The 22,147-nt window shown below is 46.4% G+C and overlaps 8 protein-coding genes across 8 annotated transcripts; 3 read left to right on the top strand and 5 right to left on the bottom strand.

The window, feature by feature from the left end:
- Positions 1-2,242: 2,242 nt before the first annotated feature.
- LACBIDRAFT_296736 (uncharacterized protein) lies at positions 2,243-5,445 on the bottom strand (the record flags this gene model as incomplete). The annotated part of the gene is made up of 9 exons (XM_001880304.1): positions 2,243-2,679; positions 2,731-2,935; positions 3,002-3,075; positions 3,185-3,341; positions 3,393-3,590; positions 3,638-4,094; positions 4,147-4,499; positions 4,604-4,785; positions 4,839-5,445. The coding sequence occupies 9 exons, from the start codon at positions 5,443-5,445 to the stop codon at positions 2,243-2,245; spliced, it is 2,670 nt and encodes an 889-aa protein (XP_001880339.1).
- Positions 5,446-5,975: 530 nt separating this feature from the next.
- On the top strand, positions 5,976-8,045 carry LACBIDRAFT_326697 (uncharacterized protein; the record flags this gene model as incomplete). Its single annotated transcript, XM_001880532.1, is given in 11 exon segments — positions 5,976-6,121; positions 6,164-6,303; positions 6,336-6,615; positions 6,840-6,920; positions 7,027-7,106; positions 7,134-7,183; positions 7,274-7,422; positions 7,531-7,798; positions 7,869-7,871; positions 7,891-7,906; positions 7,933-8,045. The coding sequence occupies 11 exon segments, from the start codon at positions 5,976-5,978 to the stop codon at positions 8,043-8,045; spliced, it is 1,326 nt and encodes a 441-aa protein (XP_001880567.1).
- A 1,303-nt stretch (positions 8,046-9,348) lies between these two features.
- Positions 9,349-10,642, top strand: LACBIDRAFT_296734 (uncharacterized protein; the record flags this gene model as incomplete). The annotated part of the gene is made up of 2 exons (XM_001880531.1): positions 9,349-10,117; positions 10,170-10,642. The coding sequence occupies 2 exons, from the start codon at positions 9,349-9,351 to the stop codon at positions 10,640-10,642; spliced, it is 1,242 nt and encodes a 413-aa protein (XP_001880566.1).
- Positions 10,643-11,012: 370 nt separating this feature from the next.
- LACBIDRAFT_326695 (uncharacterized protein) lies at positions 11,013-13,283 on the bottom strand (the record flags this gene model as incomplete). Its single annotated transcript, XM_001880303.1, has 9 exons — positions 11,013-11,194; positions 11,268-11,277; positions 11,348-11,365; positions 11,535-11,794; positions 11,895-12,002; positions 12,400-12,524; positions 12,802-12,932; positions 12,982-13,220; positions 13,259-13,283. 9 exons carry the CDS (start codon positions 13,281-13,283, stop codon positions 11,013-11,015), a joined length of 1,098 nt encoding a protein of 365 aa, XP_001880338.1.
- Positions 13,284-14,697: 1,414 nt separating this feature from the next.
- On the bottom strand, positions 14,698-15,830 carry LACBIDRAFT_296732 (uncharacterized protein; the record flags this gene model as incomplete). Its single annotated transcript, XM_001880302.1, has 7 exons — positions 14,698-14,814; positions 14,864-14,963; positions 15,021-15,085; positions 15,145-15,241; positions 15,293-15,521; positions 15,576-15,658; positions 15,709-15,830. 7 exons carry the CDS (start codon positions 15,828-15,830, stop codon positions 14,698-14,700), a joined length of 813 nt encoding a protein of 270 aa, XP_001880337.1.
- A 48-nt stretch (positions 15,831-15,878) lies between these two features.
- Positions 15,879-16,197, bottom strand: LACBIDRAFT_296731 (uncharacterized protein; the record flags this gene model as incomplete). The annotated part of the gene is made up of 3 exons (XM_001880301.1): positions 15,879-15,932; positions 15,983-16,055; positions 16,112-16,197. The coding sequence occupies 3 exons, from the start codon at positions 16,195-16,197 to the stop codon at positions 15,879-15,881; spliced, it is 213 nt and encodes a 70-aa protein (XP_001880336.1).
- A 1,017-nt stretch (positions 16,198-17,214) lies between these two features.
- On the top strand, positions 17,215-19,787 carry LACBIDRAFT_326693 (uncharacterized protein; the record flags this gene model as incomplete). The annotated part of the gene is made up of 10 exons (XM_001880530.1): positions 17,215-17,248; positions 17,466-17,522; positions 17,612-17,677; positions 18,163-18,227; positions 18,307-18,362; positions 18,604-18,643; positions 18,924-18,953; positions 19,020-19,194; positions 19,344-19,463; positions 19,522-19,787. The coding sequence occupies 10 exons, from the start codon at positions 17,215-17,217 to the stop codon at positions 19,785-19,787; spliced, it is 909 nt and encodes a 302-aa protein (XP_001880565.1).
- A 523-nt stretch (positions 19,788-20,310) lies between these two features.
- LACBIDRAFT_294112 (uncharacterized protein) lies at positions 20,311-21,419 on the bottom strand (the record flags this gene model as incomplete). Its single annotated transcript, XM_001880300.1, has 6 exons — positions 20,311-20,330; positions 20,380-20,521; positions 20,564-20,766; positions 20,820-21,194; positions 21,251-21,278; positions 21,330-21,419. 6 exons carry the CDS (start codon positions 21,417-21,419, stop codon positions 20,311-20,313), a joined length of 858 nt encoding a protein of 285 aa, XP_001880335.1.
- Positions 21,420-22,147: the final 728 nt, after the last annotated feature.

Below are 22,147 nucleotides of genomic sequence, written 5' to 3'. Positions count from 1 at the left end.
AAAATGCAGACACTACTAACTTTTGTAAAAGCGGACACTATTAACTTTTGTAATGAAAAAACCGGACACTACAAACCATTGTAGTCCAAAAAAGCAGACACTACTAACTTTTGTAGTCTCAAAAAGCGGACACTACAAATCATTGTAGTCTCAAAAAGTGGACACTACAAACCATTGTAGTCCAAAAAAGCAGACACTACTAACTTTTGTAGTCTCAAAAAGTGGACACTACAAACCATTGTAGTCCGAAAAAATAGACACTACTAACTTTTGTAGTCTCAAAAAGCGGACACTACAAACCATTGTAGTCTGAAAAAATAGACACTACTAACTTTTGTAGTCTCAAAAAGCGGACACTATTAACTTTTGTAGTCTTTGTCTGACCTTTGTGGTCTATGTCCAACTTTTGTAGTCTATTAGTAAACTTTGTAGGCTATAACTTACTTTTGTAGTATATCAGCAATCTTTTGTAGTCTGTCAGTGTCAATTACCCTTTTAGGGCATGTACCTTCCTTTTTGGGAGAAATTTCCCACGATACAATAGTTGTAGCCCCTTCTCTTAGCTTTCTAAATCTGTTGAAATCATGTTGTTTAGTGTTCTTTTCACGTAGAAAAATGCAAAAAACAAAAAAAAACGCGGCGCTTTTGAAAACCTTTTACCTCATATCTCCACAATGGAAGCACTTTAGGACATAATTCCAACTGATTCAGGAAGCTATGGTAAAGAGCTACAACTTTTGTTTTTTTTACCATTTTTGGAAATTGGTCATGTGACCACCCTCCCAATGACCCATTGGATAGACCATAATATGACCTAGGGAATGAGATATTTATTGAAATTGCACAACATTAATTATGAAAAGTACAATGAAAGCATCCAATATTTCTAATGAAATATTCAATGAAAGCGCAAAGCATTAATTATGAAAGAGGCAATGAATACACCTGACCTAGGGAATGAGATATTTATTGAAATTGCACAACATTAATTATGAAAAGTACAATGAAAGCATCCAATATTTCTAATGAAATATTCAATGAAAGCGCACAGCATTAATTATGAAAGAGGCAATGAATACACCTGACCTAGGGAATGAGATATTTATTGAAATTGCACAACATTAATTATGAAAAGTACAATGAAAGCATCCAATATTCCTAATGAAATATTCAATGAAAGCGCACAGCATTAATTATGAAAGAGGCAATGAATACACCTGACCTAGGGAATGAGATATTTATTGAAATTGCACAACATTAATTATGAAAAGTACAATGAAAGCATCCAATATTCCTAATGAAATATTCAATGAAAGCGCACAGCATTAATTATGAAAGAGGCAATGAATACACCTGACCTAGGGAATGAGATATTTATTGAAATTGCACAACATTAATTATGAAAAGTACAATGAAAGCATCCAATATTCCTAATGAAATATTCAATGAAAGCGCACAGCATTAATTATGAAAGAGGCAATGAATACACCTGACCTAGGGAATGAGATATTTATTGAAATTGCACAACATTAATTATGAAAAGTACAATGAAAGCATCCAATATTCCTAATGAAATATTCAATGAAAGCGCACAGCATTAATTATGAAAGAGGCAATGAATACACCTGACCTAGGGAATGAGATATTTATTGAAATTGCACAACATTAATTATGAAAAGTACAATGAAAGCATCCAATATTCCTAATGAAATATTCAATGAAAGCGCACAGCATTAATTATGAAAGAGGCAATGAATACACCTGACATAGGGAATGAGATATTTATTGAAATTGCACAACATTAATTATGAAAAAAGCAATGAAAGCATCCAATATTCCTAATGAAATATTCAATGAAAGCGCACAGCATTAATTATGAAAAAGGCAATGAATACACCTAACCCAGTGAATGAAATACCTATTGAAAGCACACAGGTTTAATTATGAAAAGTACAATGAAAGAACTGAACAGCTTCAATGAAAAATTCATAGAAAGTGCATGATAATAATTATGAAAGCTCCTAAGAAATGTTATGAAAGGGTCCTGTGGTCTTTGCCTACATTTTATGAAAAGAACATAGCCTTTATGAGAAAGAATGACACAGGACACACCTATGAAAGGCCTTTCATAAAACTTGTGGACTTATACACACAGCTCTACAGGCAAGTGCCTTAGTTTTATGATAAAGATGGTAGCCACTTGTGTCACGATGGCTCTTGAGAAGTGTCTGGATAGTTTGGTCTACCAAGGGTTAATAATTTTATTCTCGTTGGAGGGGAAAGACTCACTGGAAGGTGACAACACGGCTGTTTCAAGGGCGAGGAGCTCCTGTCCAAACCAGTGGCAAAGATTGTCCGCCTCAACGCCTAATCGACGGTGTTCCTCCAAGCAGTGATTGAGCTTTAACATTGCTCGTATTCCCACCCGAACCTCGACTTCCTCAAGCCAACGTGGAACCTCCAGCGCGGTACGAGTGATCCAAATGTCCTCCATGAGCAACGGGCTGTTGCGCAAGTCATTGAGTTTGACAGGGAGAGCATCTGGGAGTGGCAGCTCCCAATCAGGTCGGTACATTGCAGCTAGTTGTTCACAGTAGTTGTTGAATTTTCGAATAGCCCTGAGAAGAGCTGGCTTGTGTTTCGCAATCGCATTTCGCGTGTTTTGGTGAATCTTTGTGCCTGTCGCGGTGTATTAGATACAACACATAGATACAACACACCAAAATGAACCGATAGCATGTTGACGTCCCCCAGCGGCTTGATCCAACCGATCCCACTCAAAAAAACTCCCAATGGCCCGCTTGCAGATGTTTATTTTGAGATCGCGTGCTAGCACCAAGAGTTTTACAAAGTCCAGGTCGATATCCTCGAGTTCAGGGAATGAGTCCTGAATGTTTAACGATGCATAGAGTTGTTCAACCTTCTCCTTCAAACACTCTTGAGTTCTAGCTAAGCTGCTTAATGTGGATTTCGAGAATCAATCGGCCAGGTGAGAAATGGCGTCATCGGTGGTGTCGATGGTGGTTTGGAGCTTAAGCACGGCATCCAGTTCCTTCTTGAGATGGGCAGGGGCATCTGGTGCTTTAGAATTAGAAAATTTGAGAGATAGAATGGCTTGGTGACTAACGAGCACAGATAGAAAGCTAGGCTGCTTTCTGTAACCCCCACTGAGTCCGTAACTCGCTCACTGGTACACCGCATTTGCTCAAAATCTTCCGCGCCTCATTTTCTTCAGTTGCGATGGTCTTGAGTCTCCGCCGGATCCAATCACCAAGGTCATCCCATAGCTCAGCTCCTATGGAACGGGATTGACGATCAAGCATCCAGATGTGTCGTCGTCGCTGTGGAAAGGTCGATAAGCTCAGGAAGGTTAGTATTCATGGATATTGTACTGCTGAAACCTGAGTCACACCGATCATTTTGCGTAAACGGGACCAAAAATGCTCCATGCCCTCCCCATCAGAAAGGCCAGGTCCTTCTTGAATACGTGGGTTGTAGATGAGTTGGCACGACCACTGATGAACATAGGCATGCATGGCACTGGTGCCAAAGTCAGCACAACTGGTGAGGCTTTCGGGAAGTATGTCAAACTGGCTTGTGGTGAGGAAGAGATGTGTGAATGTAGTGGTGCACTTACCAAGTTAAGGCTGCGATCAAGAACACACGCAACATCATAGAGAATGGTCACCGTGGCTGTTGGAGGCAGAAGGGAAAACAGATGTTCTATGAGGGAAACCACGTACTTTTGCTGCTCACCAGGAGTGTCAATGTTGGCGAGGAAGAGGGGGGCATCATGGCGGCAAACAAGAGCCATCACTCCTCCATTGTCATAGTGATCCATATTCGTTTTGATGGTCGACCCACTGCTGGAGTCATGCCCATCTTCACATTCGTCCACTGCTTCATCTGGTACTTTGGCAGCTTTGCAAGCTTGGGGAGGCTGGCCCCGCGCCTCCGTGATGCGTTTTCCAACATTGTCAACATACGCCTTGGTAAGAAAGTATTCTGGCCTGTAGAACTCAGGACAATCGCCCGCATCTTTTCTGTGGTGTTGGCTGAAATTGCCATCAGTGGCGACAATGAAATCAGCACCTCTGGGAACATCCTGGTCAGCATAGCCTGCAACATGGTAGTAATGGTACATACATTGCTCCCGAACACCCAAACGTCCGCAATCCAAAGCAAGCTGGACAGCATTGCTGTAGAACCCTCGCGCACTCGACAAGGGGCACAGGAGGTTCAGGTGGGCTGTCATCAGGAGTCAACTCGACAAGGGACAGAGGAGGTTCTGCTAGACTGTAATCAGGGGTCAACTGTTTGGGTATGGGTGCCTCAGGGGTGGTGATGGTATCCGGGTTGGTTTCTGAGGAGCAAGGAGTGGCAGCGTCACCAGCCACAGTCACTGCTTCGAGTTCTTGTTCAATCTGAACTTGCAGGCTGTCATACCACTGAATGGCATGACCTAGGCCTCGACGGAAGGCATCCTGAACGATCTCCCCCTGAAATGAAGAGTTTGTAAGAAAAAAGGGTGGGTGATAAGCATCAGATGGAGAACCTAATAGTTGTGGTGAACAAATCCTCAGCATCCATAAACTAGGTTGACAGCATGAGAATATGCGTATACAGCATCGCATGCACGTTCAAAAAGAGCGTTGTAGTGTTGTATGAGAATAATGGATACAGCCATCCGGGGTTGGGTGGGCAATGTCGGAAAGAGACCATGAAGGATGAGGGTTTCCATAATGTCCTGACATTCGCAACTAGTGACCTCAAAAGTGTCAAAATCTGCCAGAAGGATGTATGAGAATGGCTTGTTGAGAAGACGATGTGGCACGTACGATCAAAAAAAAGACAAAGGACTTTTCTGGATTTCACGACGCATACGTCCCCTTTGAGACATGTTGAATGAACCCCATCGAGGGGAAAGGTCTTTTTTCCATGGGTAGCTGAGATGAAGGAAAGGAACAGGGACACGAGGCGGGGAATGAGAGCCTGCCACTGCTGGTAAAGGAGGTTGGCCTCTGCATCTGGGCCAGTGTGTCGTACTTTTGCAGGAATGGGCGTCTTTGGTGGTATCGGATCGGATTTTTGAGGGGTGCTAGGACACAAGTCCACATCCATCCCATTATCTGGCATGGAGAAGTCATCCCCGTCCCCGTCCCCGTCCCCTTCCCCCCAAGCGAAGCCCGACCCTGAATTGCCCAGATCTCCTGGAACCTCCATGCTTCCCTCACAGTCATCTCCCCCTTCATCGTCTTCCTCCTCCCCAGGGTCTGCCAGAAGTCTGGCCAGAACTTCCTGCGTGCGACGAAGTTTATCTGCTTGTCCGAGATACGTGACCTGTGTTGAGGTTTTACGACTGTCGCGTCGCTTTTTTGGACTACGGAAGACTCGCCCGAAGCCCTTGGTGGCAGGCTGTTGGGCACGCGACTTGCTTAGTCGCATCGTTGGGGAGTGTCTGCAGCGGGAAAGCTAAGAAAAGAAGGAAAGAGTGAAAGCACACATGATATTTGCAATGGACAACTGAAATATCTAAGTCCCCCAGCGCAGGGACCGCCAGGAGCGGCCAGAGTGCGAGGAGCACTTTCATCGAGCACTGTTAGAGCTAGAGATCGCAATCTAAGAAAATTGATGATTCGAAGCAAGTATATTTTTAGCCATCACCGCCATCAGTGCTTAGGAAGGCCCCCTACAGTAGGCGGGAGCGCCGCAGTTCAATTTCGAAATTTGATTTCTGATTTCTGGGTTGAACCGCGGTGATGGAGCCCTAACCCGAACCTATGTGCAGATTTTGACCTCTTTTCATGAGATAAAAAGGAAAAATTTCACTAAAGTTTTCTCAGCTCATGCCGAGGGAGGTGGAGAAGTGATGACAGGCACTGTACACGATTTAACAGGATTATAAATTTTATTCCTTAAACTACTATACATCAAATTATACTTAAATTCTAAGAGAGGGAGTTCGAGACCCTGGAATGTACCACCAAGAATCCTCCAGGCCTCACTGTCGACAGCCGAGTTTGGGCGCATCTGGGAGTCAACATGTGGACCAGGCGGCCGTGGTCGAGTGGGACGCGGTGGTGGCCTCATCGCAGAGGGTGCCGGCGTTTTCGCAGGGCTGGTTAGTGGGGAGGCATGGGGTACACACCTGGCTGCACGGTAGGTGCTGTATCCCCTGTTGTTTCACCAAGTGTGGGTCCTCGTCGATGGGCCAGATTCTGTCTGTAGGGGCATTTTCGTGGGCTGATTCCGTCGGCGTGGGTAGATGGCAGTTTTGTGGGTCTTCGGGTGTTCTCATGGGCGGTTAGTTGTAATCCAAGGGTTGCGTTTGCGAGGGGGGTCGATGTGGGTGGTGGTCGTGTTTGCCGTGGCACATGGTGGACCGGTTCTCGTCACATTTGAAGCGAGGTATGTGTGGTCGGGTCGACACAGCCAACGTGGGGCGAGGTGGGAGGAGCGCCCTGGCTTTGCCCTGGTGGGCGTTTGCCAGGGCAGTGAGGTGGGAGGTGATGGTGGTGGGCTGTTAGCAAATATGGGGCTGAACAGAGTGGGAGCTCACCTGAAGGGGCCCGCGACCGTTTTCTTGGTCCTTGTCGGTCATAGCGAGGGTGCAAGGTGGGCAGGAAGAGGCTGCGAAAGGTGGGGCACAGGCAAGCAAATGGCGGTGGTGGTGATGAGAAAGCGGTCGTGACAGGTGACATGGGATCATCACACTCGTAACTTGTGGCGGTGTCGGAGATTTATTTCTTTTGTCACAACCAGCCGAAATTGGGACGGCATTGAATCGGCATTCTAACCAGTGCTAACCATTGAAAGTTCTTTATTTTTCCATTTTTTAGCCCAAAATTGGCTACAATCACGCCGGAACTCCCGTTGCCACCTGTTGCAACCAGGTTGCCACCCTGGATGGGACCAAAATTGTAACCAAAAACTCTTTGGTTGCTCTTAATTATGACGGCAATTTTGATAGGAACGTCCACAACAAGTTAGAACCGGTTGAGATGCCGAATTAGAAAACTCTGACAGGAGTTTCGAATTTATGTGCGAAAATGCGAAATCCAAGCGAAATCTCGAAGAACGACTTGAGAACAACACATTGTTACCTGGTGTGTTGCTTCTCACATGATGTGTAGTTCTCCTCATCTCTGTGTGTGTGTCTCCCCTTGCGCGCGGCGATGCATCTGTAAGTGGAAAAGATAATCAACCAAATACTCTACGTGTAGGTCACGTGACCTACTTTATGGGTCAAAATCTGCACATAGGTTCGGGTTAGGGCTCCATCACCACCAAGAAATCAGAAATCAAATTGAACCGCGGCGCTCCCGCCTACCGTAGCCCCCTCTCAGGCCAATTACCCCCAGACAAAGAATCGGCCTCTAAGGGCCCAGAAGCACGTAGAAGTGCTAGGCCTGCAGGCTGCCAGTGAGGTGCAACCGCTGCACTCCTAGATGATATCGGCTCTCCACATCAACGTAGCCAGATTCGTTGTCAAGTTCCACAGTTCTTCCTAAAATCTATAATCGTGAGTAGGCCGTTTGTTACGAAAAGTGGTGTTAGCGTAGGAAGACATAAAGACTTCAGTACAATATCCATTCCCAATCACTGCCCCCGACAACTAGCAATCGTCTCCGCCCTAACCGTCTGCGCAAACCTCACCAACTCATTCACCTGTACCCACCGCTCGTCCTCATGTCCCTCATACGAACGCACGCACTTCAAACCTGGGAACAAACCATCCAAGTACCGTCCAATAAGAAAAGCGTCCCGCGCATCCCAATCGTCTACTACCAATGCAATCGTGAGCGTCTTCAGTTCATGTTTGAGCTGTGGATATAATGGTTTCCTCGATGACAAAAAGGGTTGTACAGCCTGTATGTCGCTCGTGTCCAGGGGTATCCGCAGTTCCGTAAGCTTGGGACAACTTTCCACTAGGACTCAAAGAGACTTCATCCTCGGCCGCACACGAGTGGGAGGGAGGAACGGGAGGAGGAGGTCGTTCAAGTTTGGCCAGGTCTTCGCCCACTCTTTTATCAGGTCATCGCTGATGTCCATAAGGTATCCACGTAGACTGAGCGTGCGGAGGTTCTGTAAAGGGAATAAAGGCTTTAACGTGTCGAGAGGTAACTCTTCCGCCTCCGTGTCCTCCGGTGTTAGTCTGAGCCCGAAACATCGTAAGGAGCTAGACCAGCGCGAAACGACGTCCTCAACCAAGAGTTTCATGTCGAACCCTGGTTCAGGAGGTGAAAGGCAGACAAAGGTGTCTAGTTGGTCCGTTGATATGTTGACAGCGAACGATTGGATGAATGGGAGCGATGCGGAGATGCATAGACTCCTTAGGTGTCTGAAGCCTACGGTATTCGCCAAGGGGGGTATTGGTGAGTTTATAAAGTCCACTTCGAGGCCTGTAAGCGCCGACAGTGCCCCAACGCGTTCCAACGACGGCAATCTCAGAGATTTGCCCATACCTCCAAGTTCCAATACCCTCAGCCTCCCAAAACGAGGTATTAGCGACATTGTCTCCTTCCCCAGCCCCTCTCCCCTCAGTATAATCTTCACCAACTCCGCACCATCATTCAAAAGCGTAAACAAAAGGGTGCCACACAATTTATCTTCCACACTTGTAAATTGTAATCACCCCCATCTCCACTGCTACCAAAGACGGGGAGAGAAAGAGACATATGCCGGAGATCAGGAAATCGTTTGAGCTGATGGATGGACAGCGGATGTGTTGGAGGGAGGGGAAGAGGATGGGTGAGGCTCGAAGTTGGGCGATGCGGAAGTAGACGTGTAGGGCTATGTCGAGGTGGTCTGGGTCACGGATGTAGCTGAAGTTTTTAACGCGTTTGGCGTAGAACTCGAAGCGTGACCAGTCGGTTGGTCCTCGAAGGACCTGATACGAGTTTGCGGGAGCTCAAATTGAGATGATGCGCGGAGTGACTCGCGTATGTTCCTTCACATTGTATGAATGATGGGAGGAGTTTGAGCAGTGGGAAGAGAGCATCGAGGGTGCACCAGAGGCGATCTAGGGCGGGTTCGAGAAAAGTTTTGCATGTCACTGCTGCCTGCGCTAGGGCATGCTTGCACGCTATTGCGTTGTCCGAGTTTAGCTCGTCATCGTTATCCCACAAAAGATAATCAAATATTTTCAAGAGCAAGTCGGTGTTGCTGAAGAAGTCGTTAGCGTTGAGTTCTTTGTGGGTCGACAACGACACCGTCCGTGATTCCATACGTCTTCTTTGGTGAACGGACTTGTAAGTAGTAGAGATGACGATCAATCATTAATCAATGGCCTTGCTGATGTAATCTCATCTCAAGTGCTGTGCTTCCTGCCTTCACCAAGCCTTCACCATGACGTCCTTCGCTGACTTTCCTCTGGAAACCGTCAAAGAGATCATCGATGTTCTTCAGGACGATCTACCCTCCTTGAAAGCGTGCTCGCAGACATGCCAATCGCTTCTGCCATTGTGTCGCCAACACATCTATCGGACCATCAGCCTCACTCGCCATCATGCTCGTGGCCATCGCTCACGCATGCTTAAATCACTGAGGCTTCTTCTCGACAAAAACGCAGATATTGCACACTATGTTCGAAATCTTGTCTATGAGATCGACCATAACGACGAGGGGGATGACAACGTTCGCGTACTGGAAAAACTCCATCCAGTTCAGACCTTGGAGCTTGATGGTTCTGGTGCCCACTGGAACACATTGCGTTCACCGATGCAAGAAGTATTACTACGTCTCATTCATTCACACTCATTGACGTGTGTGCGAATTTCCTTATTCTGGAACTTTCCAGTCACCGCACTCATTCCCTGCATCACTCTCACCGACCTCGCAATAAACTCACTTGGTCTTACTGCCGCCACAAAATGTGATAACGATGAGGAGTATACTACCTTGGATCCCGTCCCTCATATAAAGTCGTTCACTTTCGATTGTGCCGATGACCCTTTTGTCACGAAAGTTTTTCATGCCAAACGTTCCACCGGCGTTCCAATGCTCGACTTCAGTAACCTCAAGGAGTTGAATATTCATGCGCGCTTCAAGGACTACTTTGAAGGGAGGAAAACATTGCTACAAGCCTCGGAAGAGCTTGAAATTCTACACTATCGAGGTATGCACGCCGAAATTCGTTTTACACTGGGGATTGATGTTAATGCTTCTAGTGACATATCTGGAAGACGGATGCGAAGATCTGGTTGCTTGGATGAACAAATCCTCCTTGTCAACGTTAAGAAGACTTCATGTCGTGTTGGGAATCAAACCAAGTTTCAAAGACCCCCTGTGCGGTCTTTGCGAGGAGCTCGCTCAATTTGCGGGACTCAACGTAATCGAAGAAATCACCCTGAACGTCTTCACCTGGACTGACAAACAATGCACCACAGACCGTACAAAATGGGGGCGGCTTGACACCGTACTTGCCGACGGATTTCCTATGCTTCGTCGGGTTTCGCTTCACATTGATATCAAAATTTCTACATGTCGGTATGTGGGTGAGGATGATTTAGCGTTCCGCGAAAAGTTACACAAGATTCCTGAATACTTTCCGTGGCTATCCCAAAGTACCATTATTGCTTTCAAGTTTTCGACGGAAATAGTTGATAGTGAGGATGATTGTGCTGTAATGTACTTTGATTAACTTTTTTCGCCCGGATATTTCCCGGGAGCCCCAATAATTTGCTCTAAGACGCCAGTCTCCTTGAAAATTCGTTTCCCCGGTCAAATATTGTGTGAGTCCTTGACGTAGCGGACGTCAGAAAGGGGTCGTCCCACATTATATGATATCTGGCAATGGCTCACATTCGTCATTTGAAATCCCAAAACTTTTGTCCTGGAATATGTACAAGTGAATACGGATCTGAGTATACTTGAGATTGATGGGCTCGAGTATTCCATGCCGGACGTGACCCATCAGCAGCGACTGAAGCTCACTACGCGTTCCGAATGGAGGAATGGAAAATTTAATGTGGGAGTCCTTCCGCAAAGTTGGCGTTTTGATCTGATTCTCATCAATATTTCTGGCGAAGATTCGCAAGGCCAACAACGAACTGGGACCATTGCCCGTCATCATGTCGAGTCTTTGATCTGTCTATATCACAGAAAACCGGAAGATACAACTGAAGGCATGACGGCAAAGGTAGTGGAATTTGATATCGCGCTTCAAAGCCAAATTGGGGAAGACGGGAGACACCTGTTCAATTAATATCCAAGTCCGATTGTTCTTCTTAGATCGCATTGGTGACCGTGTGCCATGTAAGGCTTACAGGGAACTCGCTACATGGTTATAAGTAATCAAGGAGTAAGATTGAAGCAGCGGTTGAAGAATGTTGTTTTGATTACGCACATGTTCTTCATGAATCCGCTACAAATATTATTCTTACCTTCAACACGCAGTAACTTTCACTAAAGTTGGAGAGAACATAAGATCCCGGGGCCGTAGTTGGTATGTCGGGTTATTGGGATATTTTCGGGCGATGTGCGTAACAAATACTGAGGCTTCCTCATAGACGAACAATCACCGGCCTACTCACTCCAGTGAGCCATAGCCATTCCAATTGAATCCTTGCACGGTACGGACCTGTAGCGTCGCACAGCATATTGTCAATGATGCTCTCAGCTGTATCCAGTCGATTCCATGTAGAACGACCCTCGGACGTCCACGCGTTACCAGCAGGAACGATTCTCCTATGCCCCTCGCATTCAACTGGCCATAGCCAGCTCCCATGATTGACACGCTCGCTCCGTTTGGCTGTAGACTTGTAGTTGGTAGTTGGACGATGTGTCGGACGCTCTGACGACGATGATTGGTCACTATGTGAGGGGCTAAACCTGTGCTTCGAAGTGACCGAGAGGTGAGCCTAAGCTTTGTTCGCGTCCAACGCAAGACTGACCTCTGCGCTCGGATAACAATCGACATACTCCGCTTCCCTCTCCATCCGACCACTCAGTTGGCAAGTCGAAACAGTCCGTGTGGATTGATGAATAACTTTCGGGTTTGACTTTATTCATTCCCAACACCAGCTCACCATTCAATGAGCAAAGACAATGTTCGTTGTTGAGTGATTTATCCCCCCCTCCTCCTCCCCCCCCCATTCCACTACCTTGTTACTACCCCCCTCTCCCGCCTGAGTCCTCGCGTGCAACCGCGTTCACCGCCGTTTCCCTCTCACGGATGGAGGGAGGTCGTTGACTCGTGACTGCCCTAGGCAAGGTGCACCTCTTGCTCACTCGATAAGAGGCGTTTAGTGATGCTCAAGATGGTCGGCTTGCATTGTAGTTAGTGACCGTTGACTGTCGCTGCCCTCGCCGCGGTATCACCATCTGTGCAAGCATCATCAGCTCATCCACTCGTTCTGTCCGACTGACCATGTTGATGTGAACTGGAGGATCACTCACCGTTTCTTAACATTTTCCAGCTTTTGATGGACGATTCTCCGCAGTGGAATTGTGATTCCTCGTCGAAATTCTTGAGATGTAGAATATGCAATGTCAATAACCGAATCCAAAGTGGCCTAGATGACCTACACTAGTCCGTAATACGCATCGTTCCGCTTTCTCAGTCTCGCTCTTATCCTCCGAAATTCATCGTCCACAACTCTGTGGGACTTCCCAACTGCAATTTCTCAGGCATCGCCTCGTTGTGGGAAGAATTTGAAACCTCTGCTTTCTGAGTGATAACAAGATGAATCGACAGGCCACAGCCAAGGGTGAAAAAGCTCACCATAAACCCCATCATCCCTGGGCTGCGTCTCGGTAAATTCGTGTCCCTTCCTGTGGAATCCCTTTTCCTTGTTGAACCCTTCCTCTCTCTTCTTTCGTCGTAGCCTCAGCTGGTCGTCATCACCGCTTTGACGTCGATTATCACTCCTGTCCTCCTCAGCCCCCCTGTCGTTGCTATCTTTGAGTGGAACCACATGATGGTTGGAGTACTGCGTGAATGTCAGCGTTTCCTCATGAGTACAAAAAGAAAGAGATCACCTGTGTGTAGGTATGCGGCCCGAGTTCTTCATGAGGTTGTAAGAAGGAGCCTGCAAGACGTGGTGAGGTCGGGATTTGCGGAAGAGGCGGTTGGTTGCTCAGTTGACGAGTATGACGGCATAATTTCAAGTTGAATATCCTGAGAAGAGAGGACACAGGGTAGAGGATACGGACCGAGACAGGCGGATGTTGGGCGGATGACTCGGATGAATAAAAGTGGAGCCCGAAGCTGACGCAAGCTTTTGATCAACAAGTCAAAACAGAAGCCCTTGCTCACCCTGGCGATCGTCCTTATGGCGCATGATTGCATCAGCACCTTTTTTTTACTTTCTATTTCAGAAAGAAGCCATCTTCGAATATTTCTTTGAAAAAACAAGAGCGACGGGGAACAGCGCCGGCGTTCGGACCGACAAACTATCGAGAAAGAGAAAATAAGATAATCCCCGAAATTCCAGCCTAAAAGACCTAAAATCAAAAAGTAGGTTAATCTTAAACATTTATCAACAACACTCTAAAACAACTTTTTTTAACTTAAGCAGAGTGGTTACTGTAGCCTTAGGGAACCGTCAATTCTAGCCAAACCCCTTTCCATGCTATGGCTCCGATAATTTGACTATACCGTTGCAAAAAGTCGCTGGTGGTGCGCGCGCCAACTTTCGCCAACTAAAAAATGAGCAAGAAACATTGGGAGAGCGTTTGACGGCAACGTTGAAGAGAGTGTAATTATTTCCTTATTTAGACCTTATTTACGACGTCAGTGTGAATATCCCCCTCCGTAACCTTTGGATGATACAGTTATGTAAAGGAAAATTTCCCAAGACCACTTCTGCATTATCTACGTTTCACTTGCGTTAGCTTAGTAATTTTATGTCAGTGTCGCATATGTGTTGGTATATTCGAGTTTTATCCCAATTTCTTTTGCGTACGTATATATCGTATGTAGTTTTCGCAAACGCGCAGTTTCATTGGCTCGACTCCCTTTGACAGATCGGAGGAGAAGTATTAATGTATCCCACCAGGATGCCCCTCTCTATCATACAAATGGACTTCGCCTTTCTAGACTCATTGGCACCCGAAGGTCAGAAGCGTGGTGAGCGTAATTTTACTCACGGCTGTCCTGAACTTTTGAAAGTAGATATCTCGTTTCATTGAGAAATTTTAAATATGGGTGCTCCCCCTTTTCCCTTTTGACGATATTGATTGGCTTGTACTTTTCGAAACACCCCCTGGTTCTGAGTATGTTGAACTGTGGATTCTTTTCACCGAGAAGAAAATGAGCAAAAGTCATGTTCGTGAGTAAGTATTTAACGCCTTGTGTGGCTTTGCTCAATGTCACTCAACGACCCTGCTCCGGAGTTTCCCCGCATTGGTCAAACGGCCCGCATCTTCCGCATCCCATCACAGGGAAGGGGTTCACAAAAAGGCCGATTTCTTGGACTCCAGTCCCACGAGGGCAAAGTCTGGGCTAGAGTGATGCTACAGTTACACCGCCGATGTACGCGTAGTAAGGGATAAAGGTATTTTTTCATGGATAGGCAGGCAGAAACGAACCTTCGGTCTTCGATTATCAGAGTGTCAAATAGTTCAGTGAATTAAATTAATTTTTATCCGTACATTTTTTGTAGGTCATTATCGGGGCCATATAGAGTCATTTTGTCATATTCCGGACAGATAGGATGATTGGCAAAAGTTGCGTCGTGTGGATAAAGGGCCAAGTTACAGACTTCCTTTGGCTTCGATGTCGAGCTCAGGCTCAACGTCGGTTTCGCTACCGTTCCGATCCTTCTGCTTGGCGAACGTGAGAGAGCCTTCTTTATGAGTGAATGTTTCCATCTGTGGTCGAGTAAGTCAATGAACTAAATTGAATTTCACGGACACGCACTTGAATGTGGACGCCTGACTTCAGACCACTTCTACGATGGTCGATAGCGGGCTGAATACTTCTAGTTCCAGCCGCACCACTGACGGCGCTAGAGGACCCACTGCAGTAGAAAATATTTATACTCGAGACGCGTAGCAAGCAAGAGGAAAATACCTACTAAACTTCGAGACCGCCTGTGAGGCCGAAGTTTGTTAAACGACGAACTGCGCGGCACGCGACAATCTGAAGTGATGGTCTGGTCAGAGCAGTCATGGCAGCATGGGAGATCTAAAAGAACAAACGGAGGCGGCGACAACTGCCGGCACATTAAAAATAATTGTCATGACCTGGTTGAGATTTTTCAAAATTAACGTTGTCGCGCATAGGTTAACAAGGAAGCTAAGGAGAAATATGAGTGTTTGCCATAGGTATGCTGCGATTTTGACTGACGCAATCATAAAGAAGATCAAGCCATCTTCGAATAACATTTGGACAAGGCGACTTTGACCGACAATATTTACTGTCTTGCAGTTCACGCCAATGAGTTTGTAGGTGCTCAGGAGGAGAACTATGAAATCGAAGCACATCGAATAAATGAAGGTCGCTGCGAGGACGGTGTTGTTAGTCTGGGTGATAACGCATCCAACACTATCAACCCAGGTTGCTCGAAGTTGGACTCCTGACGAAGATTAAAAATCAGAAAAGAACATATAGTTCAAACTGGAATCCTTGCCTTGAAGAATCAACGACCAATGTCCAAAGGTCATAAGAATGAGGAAGCCAATAATATATTTATTTTGTGACCAGATCGCCATGCTTAAACGCTAATCAATTACCAGCGAAAAATGATGAAGGACACAACGAACGTTCGGATAGAAAGATTGATACTCGCTAGCCCCATAGCGGCGTTTCCTGCGATCTGGTTGAAAGTATAGAGTACTTGACACTGAACTTCCGCAGTGACGTCCAAAGAAATCACGCTTGTCATTATCAAAGTACCATCAGTGAGATGATAGCTGAAGAAAGTCGCAATTCCTTATATGCCTATCAACGCGAAAAGGAGAAGATATCTGTTGGCGAAATAGAAGATCTAAATGCCTTTGTGTTAAGAACGGATAGTTTGAGGAGGTATTTGCACACCATTGGCCACCGGAACCTTCTTTTCCCCCGCAGAAAATCCAGGTCAAAATCAAGTGTCAGAAACCATTCATATCTAATATATTTATGATCGTGGTTAGGGGTGTCGTGGAAGTATATGATCAAACGCACGCGTATAATCCCAACAGAGCATGCACAAGTTTGCCAAAGGCCACTGCATCTTTCTGGATTTCAGCGGCTGATTTCCAGTCGGGCATAGTGAATGTTTAGAGGGGAGGGGAACAGGAGAACGCTACGGGGGAAAGCAGGACTGAGGTGATGATAGATCAGGATCGTTATAAGCTGCGGCAATGCAATTAAACATCCCTGCTCTGTTGTAGTGGTGTTTCTTTACTCCAGTGAGATCGCTGATTTCACGTCTTGTCGTGAGATACCTCTTCCGCTTTTGGAGCAATTCGACACTGCACGTCAAGCAAACCGTCCCGTTTACCCTCAACCCTCTCAAGTATCTTCTTTTTTTTTTTTGATATCCCAGTTGGTCGTCCAGGGTCGAGAGAAACTTAGCATCTGTTACACACACAAGTTGTCTTTCGCCGTGTTGAAAAACGCTTTGTTCCACTTCCTGACATGTTTGCGCCTTTTTTCCCCCGATGCGTATACCAATTGCAGAGCCGCATGAACGAAAATATGCAACAAGAATATCTAGAGATGCCTTTATGACGATTAACGGTGAAAACAACTGTGCACTTTCTAACCTCTTGACATAACTATACAGTAGCTTGAAAATTTCCCCAAAAGCTAGTCGCCGTTGAGTTGGACGTGCGACGCAAGTCTACGGCGGCATCGGGAAAGAGTTGCGTGATAAACTGTGGAACACGCAGCTGATTCTCGAAGGTTGCTTCCTAGGCAGATTAGATAGGAGTGAAAAAAAGGTTCTTCAACGGATGGTACGCAGAGATTTTAGCAGGTAAAAGCATAGGGTGCCAACCGGATTTTTAGCCTATCGTGGTGATGAGAAATGTTGCGACTCACATGTTTTCCATTTATCAACTTCAGCTATGGGAATAATCTCAAGAGGGGCAACATTGAATCTAGGTAGAACCGCAGAGAATCCAATGCAGGATCTAGAAATTTGTTGCACGCCAGCTGCACTAAGGACGTAACGGTGGTCGTTGAGCTCGAGACTGGCAAGAGGGAAGTTGGGGTAACGGGTAGAAAAAGCCGGCTCTAAGTTTTTGAATTTTTCCCTGTTGTGAGAACGGGATCCATGGACCATGACGGGTAAATTCGGAGAGAATAGATCGTTCTGTGAGTTGATTACGGACGGAATCATAGGGGATTGAAGTCACCAAAGCTCAAGCGAGATGAACTCTACGATAAGATAGATGTCTGCCCACAGACATTGATGGAATTCGAAAGCGACGCGGGAAATCGGCGTTGACGAGCTAGTAGTCCGAGAGAGGGTGGTTTACCGCAGAGACAGATGGCACAATAGCTTTCTGTACAAGCTGCGTGCTTCTCGTAGGCGCCGCCAGGTGGCAACACGAGACTCCATCCCGTCGTAATGATAGAATATCCATATGTAAGTGCGCACTAGAGCCGTTTTTGGTACTTTGGCGTCGAGGGTCAGCCTTTTAATTTTTTAGAAAGCTGACAGATGTGCGTGCACAGTGAAATTTTGGGAAGAAGAGGTGGTCATTTTCAAAGGGCGCTCCGTAGGCAGTGTAGTACTAGAAGGTGCCGAAATTTTCTCCGTCACGCACTGTGACAGTTGTGACAGACGCGTGACGCATGCGAAGTTACCAAATGACGCGTCGCGTGCCATCCATTTTCCCAACATTTTTCTTTCTGAAATCTACAAGCTGAAACACCGCAAAGTCTGAGGGCGAAAGGAACCTGCGATGTACGGTCAAAGAAGATACCGAAAAGCAAGAGGTGAAGGTCAGGCAGGTAGTAAAGGTGTGTCTGTTCTCTCCTTCTTTTCATCTGGATTTATGATTCGACTCAGGCCACTTTCTCAAGGAGACGCGAGTCTGACGGTTTCTCGTAACCCCCATGTCATTGACCGAGAAGGAGTGGATCCAAGGTTTCTTGGAAATGATGTATCCGTGGAAAACGACACACAAACACCGCGCTACCGCCTAAGCCGTTGCCTGATTTTTTAGCGTACACAACCTACTCGTTGTGAATGAATTGCCATGATAACCTGGCTCCATTCTAAGCTCACGTCGGTGGCAGCAAAACGCCTCAAAAAGATCGCGTCCTCCCAGATGCAGGCCAATTCAGCGTAAGTGACTCTATCCATCATTGAGGAACGCTTGGGCATTGTTAAATCAATGATGTCCTCTTTATCATGTGTGAAATAGTATCCCCACGACCGATTCGTCACGATATCGCCCTCGGCATACCGTAAACAGGAAAGGTAAGAACCCTTCACCGCGTGTCCAACTAAAAGTCAACGAATCCATCATCAGACCATGGAGTTTTGTGCAGCGCAGCAGAATCGGCATTTTCGTTGCAATACAGGCATGGTCGATAGCATACAAGCGTGAGATTCCGCTGTATCTCACGCGCAACGCTCACCATCTCTTAGCAATCTCTTAGGCAACGAGGTTTTCGAACCTTTTACCTAGTCAGACCAGGTACTGAAACAATTACTGCAGGCTCGTGATATTTAAATCAAAACGAGCTCGCAACTGGCAGGTACGCTTTCGTAAATAACTGTAACTTCGGACCGACTAATACACGCCGAAGAAATCACACGCAGTATGGTTCTCGCCGTCTCATCCAAGCCGTCATGTCCCTTCAAATCATCAACTTCTCCGGAAGGTTGAACCCATCACTCAGAAGAAAAGTTGTTTTAGAAACGGAAAGAAGCAAATTTGAAGGCTGCGCTGTTGTTGACTGAGCTAGCTCTTACAATTAAGTTCAAATCGCACTTCGTAATTTTTTCAAAATTTGTCCCAATGCCTTCAAATTCCAGTGGCGCGTTGCGCTTGACGGTCAATTGCAGGTTGGTGACTTTGTAAAGGTGTTGAAAGCTGAACTCATCATTTTAATTTCCATCTGGTGGTGGTAGCTTAGACCACAACCGCGATCACCAGTTGGATCTGGGTTTTTAAACCCTGGAATCAACGACAAACGCCCAAACCCCACTCTTCACCTCAGTAATCTGAGCTCCGTTTCGCTTGACCCACAGCAACATTATGCACGACCCCCAGGTCAGGGCCCCTCGGACGGTCAAGACGGAGAAGGTCCATCGGTTTGAAGTAGTGGTTCTAAGGCCATTCTTTTAAAGCTATATCCCTCATCTTCTTCACAGGCAGCATCAAGTAAAAGGGCCTCGCTACTGTGCGCTCTGTTCGATAAAACTCGCCTTTCTGTTTCGTTTACCCACAATCAGGTCACTACCGCATATACGGCGCAATCAACACAAACAGCTTTGGGCTGGCTGAGAAGCGATCAACAGAGAAGGTACGATTTGGGAAATTGCCTGATGTGGTGCTGCGCGAGCCTTGTCAAGGTACGTACGAAACACTAGACGTTTCCTCCCATGAATGATATTGAAGATTTTTGTTTAGTCTATTGTCGCGTTTACAAGAAAGAGGGTGCAATGCCTTCAAGGACTCCTTTTGATCCAGACGATGACACTTTGCGTCGCGTCGTCATTCCCCTTATCACGGCTCCTCACACCGTCATTTCCCTTAATTCTTGGATTGTCAAGGCTGAGTGCATGAGCGGGGGGATCGGACTATCCGATGATATGGACGGTGAGGTGCTGATGAGCGACGATAACCCTGTGTCTTGCTCTGTGCAAACCTATCCAGGTTATACGGAGACGAGTTGATTGTGGTACTCTGCGGAGAGGTAAGTCTTGGAACCAGGGAACCGAAACGCGAATTACAGCATATGTGCCGTGGAGTGAGCGGTGTTCTCTTGTACTCTCCTAACACCTGGTAAAAAGAATGAGGTATTGGTCACAGATGGTGTCGCAATTACTGCGACCCTCTATAGTGGCGGTAACTTTCTTGTCCACCCTGTCATTTATCAAGGTCTTACTGACACTCCAAGATAGTTGCAAGAGAGGCGTTATGACGGCTATATTATGGCGATTAATTCTGCCGGAAGGAAAGCTTGTGAGCAATCGCCTTTCGAAGCCTTGAACCCTCATATTTATGAAATGGTTCATTGATAGTCGTTCAAACCAGTGGGTGACAGCATATGTTTCTTAGCCTTTAACGCATTCTTCGCCCGTAGATCCCGTTACCTTCTGATTTTATATGTGGGTCTGTGGTAAATTATTGGACCCCTTCCCCATCACCTTTGAAACTCATCTCGGTATCGCTCCATCGAATTCCTCCACCCCTTCCTTATGGCTCTCTAGTTTTCTCTGTGTTCGGTGTAAGAATCGGCTCAAATCTCCCAATGATACCACTTACTCCAACCAGTCGTGAGTCGTTTCAAAAACGAAACTTTGCTTCGTCTTTGAGGCTCTTGGGAGCTCTGCGCAATTATACCCGTTTCGTCGACTCCGCCGCAAACAATCGCCAGAGGCTCGTGTTCTCCAGAACCTGGATACGTCTGCGCAAAGAGAGATATCATACTACTATCATTCATCAATACCTCATCGTCCATCATGTCTTCGAACAACTGGATTTTTTGAGCTGATGCAACGCCTTCAGCTTTGACAATCCGGGCTTTGACGGAAGCGACAGTATGAGGTGGCGCTATGGAAAGAGTGTCGATGCGGCCTAATGACTTATCGTCTGGATTGAAGGAGGTCTTCGATGGTATTGCACCGTCTTTGTCATAAATGTGATAGTGAACTGAAACTTGAATAGTAACATTGTAGCAGAACTGAAGTACACCCTCCACATACCGTAATGAGGCTTATGTGAATCAGTGTCAGGCAGATCCTTCGAATGTTCTCCGCCAGCCGCTGATCGATTTGTAACATCCCAAATCCCAACGACTAGAGCCATAGGGTCATCCTCCGAGGCGCCCGGACCGTCATGGCCTTTCAATGAGAGGCGAGTCGACTCCTCGATTGCCGTCTGACTTGAAAGCGATTCGAAGAGACTGCCGACGGTGTCCACGGAAAACCCTTCGATTCCGCACAGGTGGTTTATCACATTCCTTGCCATATGTGGTGGTGTAATCAGCTTTGGAAGCGTTCGGCCGATGAACGGGTCATTTGCGTAGATTGGCTTGCTCGTGGCGATCGCACCCTCCCTGGTGTACAAGCGGTAGTATACTGCTCGTGTACAGAAGGTGAGGGGTAGGCTGGAGAGACATTGTAGCGCGACGTACGATAACGTGGCCCCTTATCCGATCCTGTCTAGACGATCATTTAAACAAATTCACGGAGGCTCCCGTCCGTCTTGCTCACCATCAAATCCCCTGCCTGACCATCCAAAGCGTCTTGAATGGGGCCGGACGTTGCATGATTGACATTCGCATTGGCAGAAACGGAGCTCATACTGGACTAGATGGAGGATGAGAGGAAGGACGTGTGGCACTGCGGGTGAGCGTCAAGACTCGATCAGCGTGCCTGGTGGCATTGCTACCTGATTGCTGTGCCTAATTGTGGTGGTGCACAATCCCTGCTAAGTGTGATGACCAGTGACATGCCACGTGACAGTATCACACAGCCAATTTCTTGAGACATAGAGTTTGTACTTTCCACAACACCAATTCAATATATTTTTTACAATGGGTTTGATGGAATTAAGTGAATGAATCCACCGAGAGAGTTTTCCATGTAAGAATTGTAGTTATTGCTCCAAAAATGCGCAATCAGCCTGTTTTCCCTGCCAAATTTGGCACTATGGAGAGATTGGTTAATAACTTTTCAACCGCTGCACATATGAACATGATTTGTAGGAGGATTTTACTTAGAATTTAAATTACAATCGATCTACGAGTCCAGAAATTTTATTTGTGGCCCATGTGCCGAGATAGCCTTGAAAATGGGCATTTTAACATAGTTAAGGGGTAGTAATTAAAATTCTGGACTCGTAGGATTAAAGCCACATACTAATCGATGATTTTGTCTCTGCAAATCTAAGCTGAAATCCTATCTGTTGTGAAGCAGATAGCTCAAGTAGGCAACCTTGGGTTAATAGGTGCTGCTGCATAGCCATCAAAGTCAAATACATTGTATATTTCTATACATCTGAATAGATATTATTTATACGATTCCGGTGC

The sequence above is a fragment of the Laccaria bicolor genome, genomic scaffold (genome assembly GCF_000143565.1).
Source record: "Laccaria bicolor S238N-H82 LACBIscaffold_10 genomic scaffold, whole genome shotgun sequence".
Taxonomy (NCBI): domain Eukaryota; kingdom Fungi; phylum Basidiomycota; class Agaricomycetes; order Agaricales; family Hydnangiaceae; genus Laccaria; species Laccaria bicolor.
The sequence above is the reverse complement of the archived record's forward strand: the minus strand, read 5'-3'. Positions and strand labels throughout refer to the sequence as shown.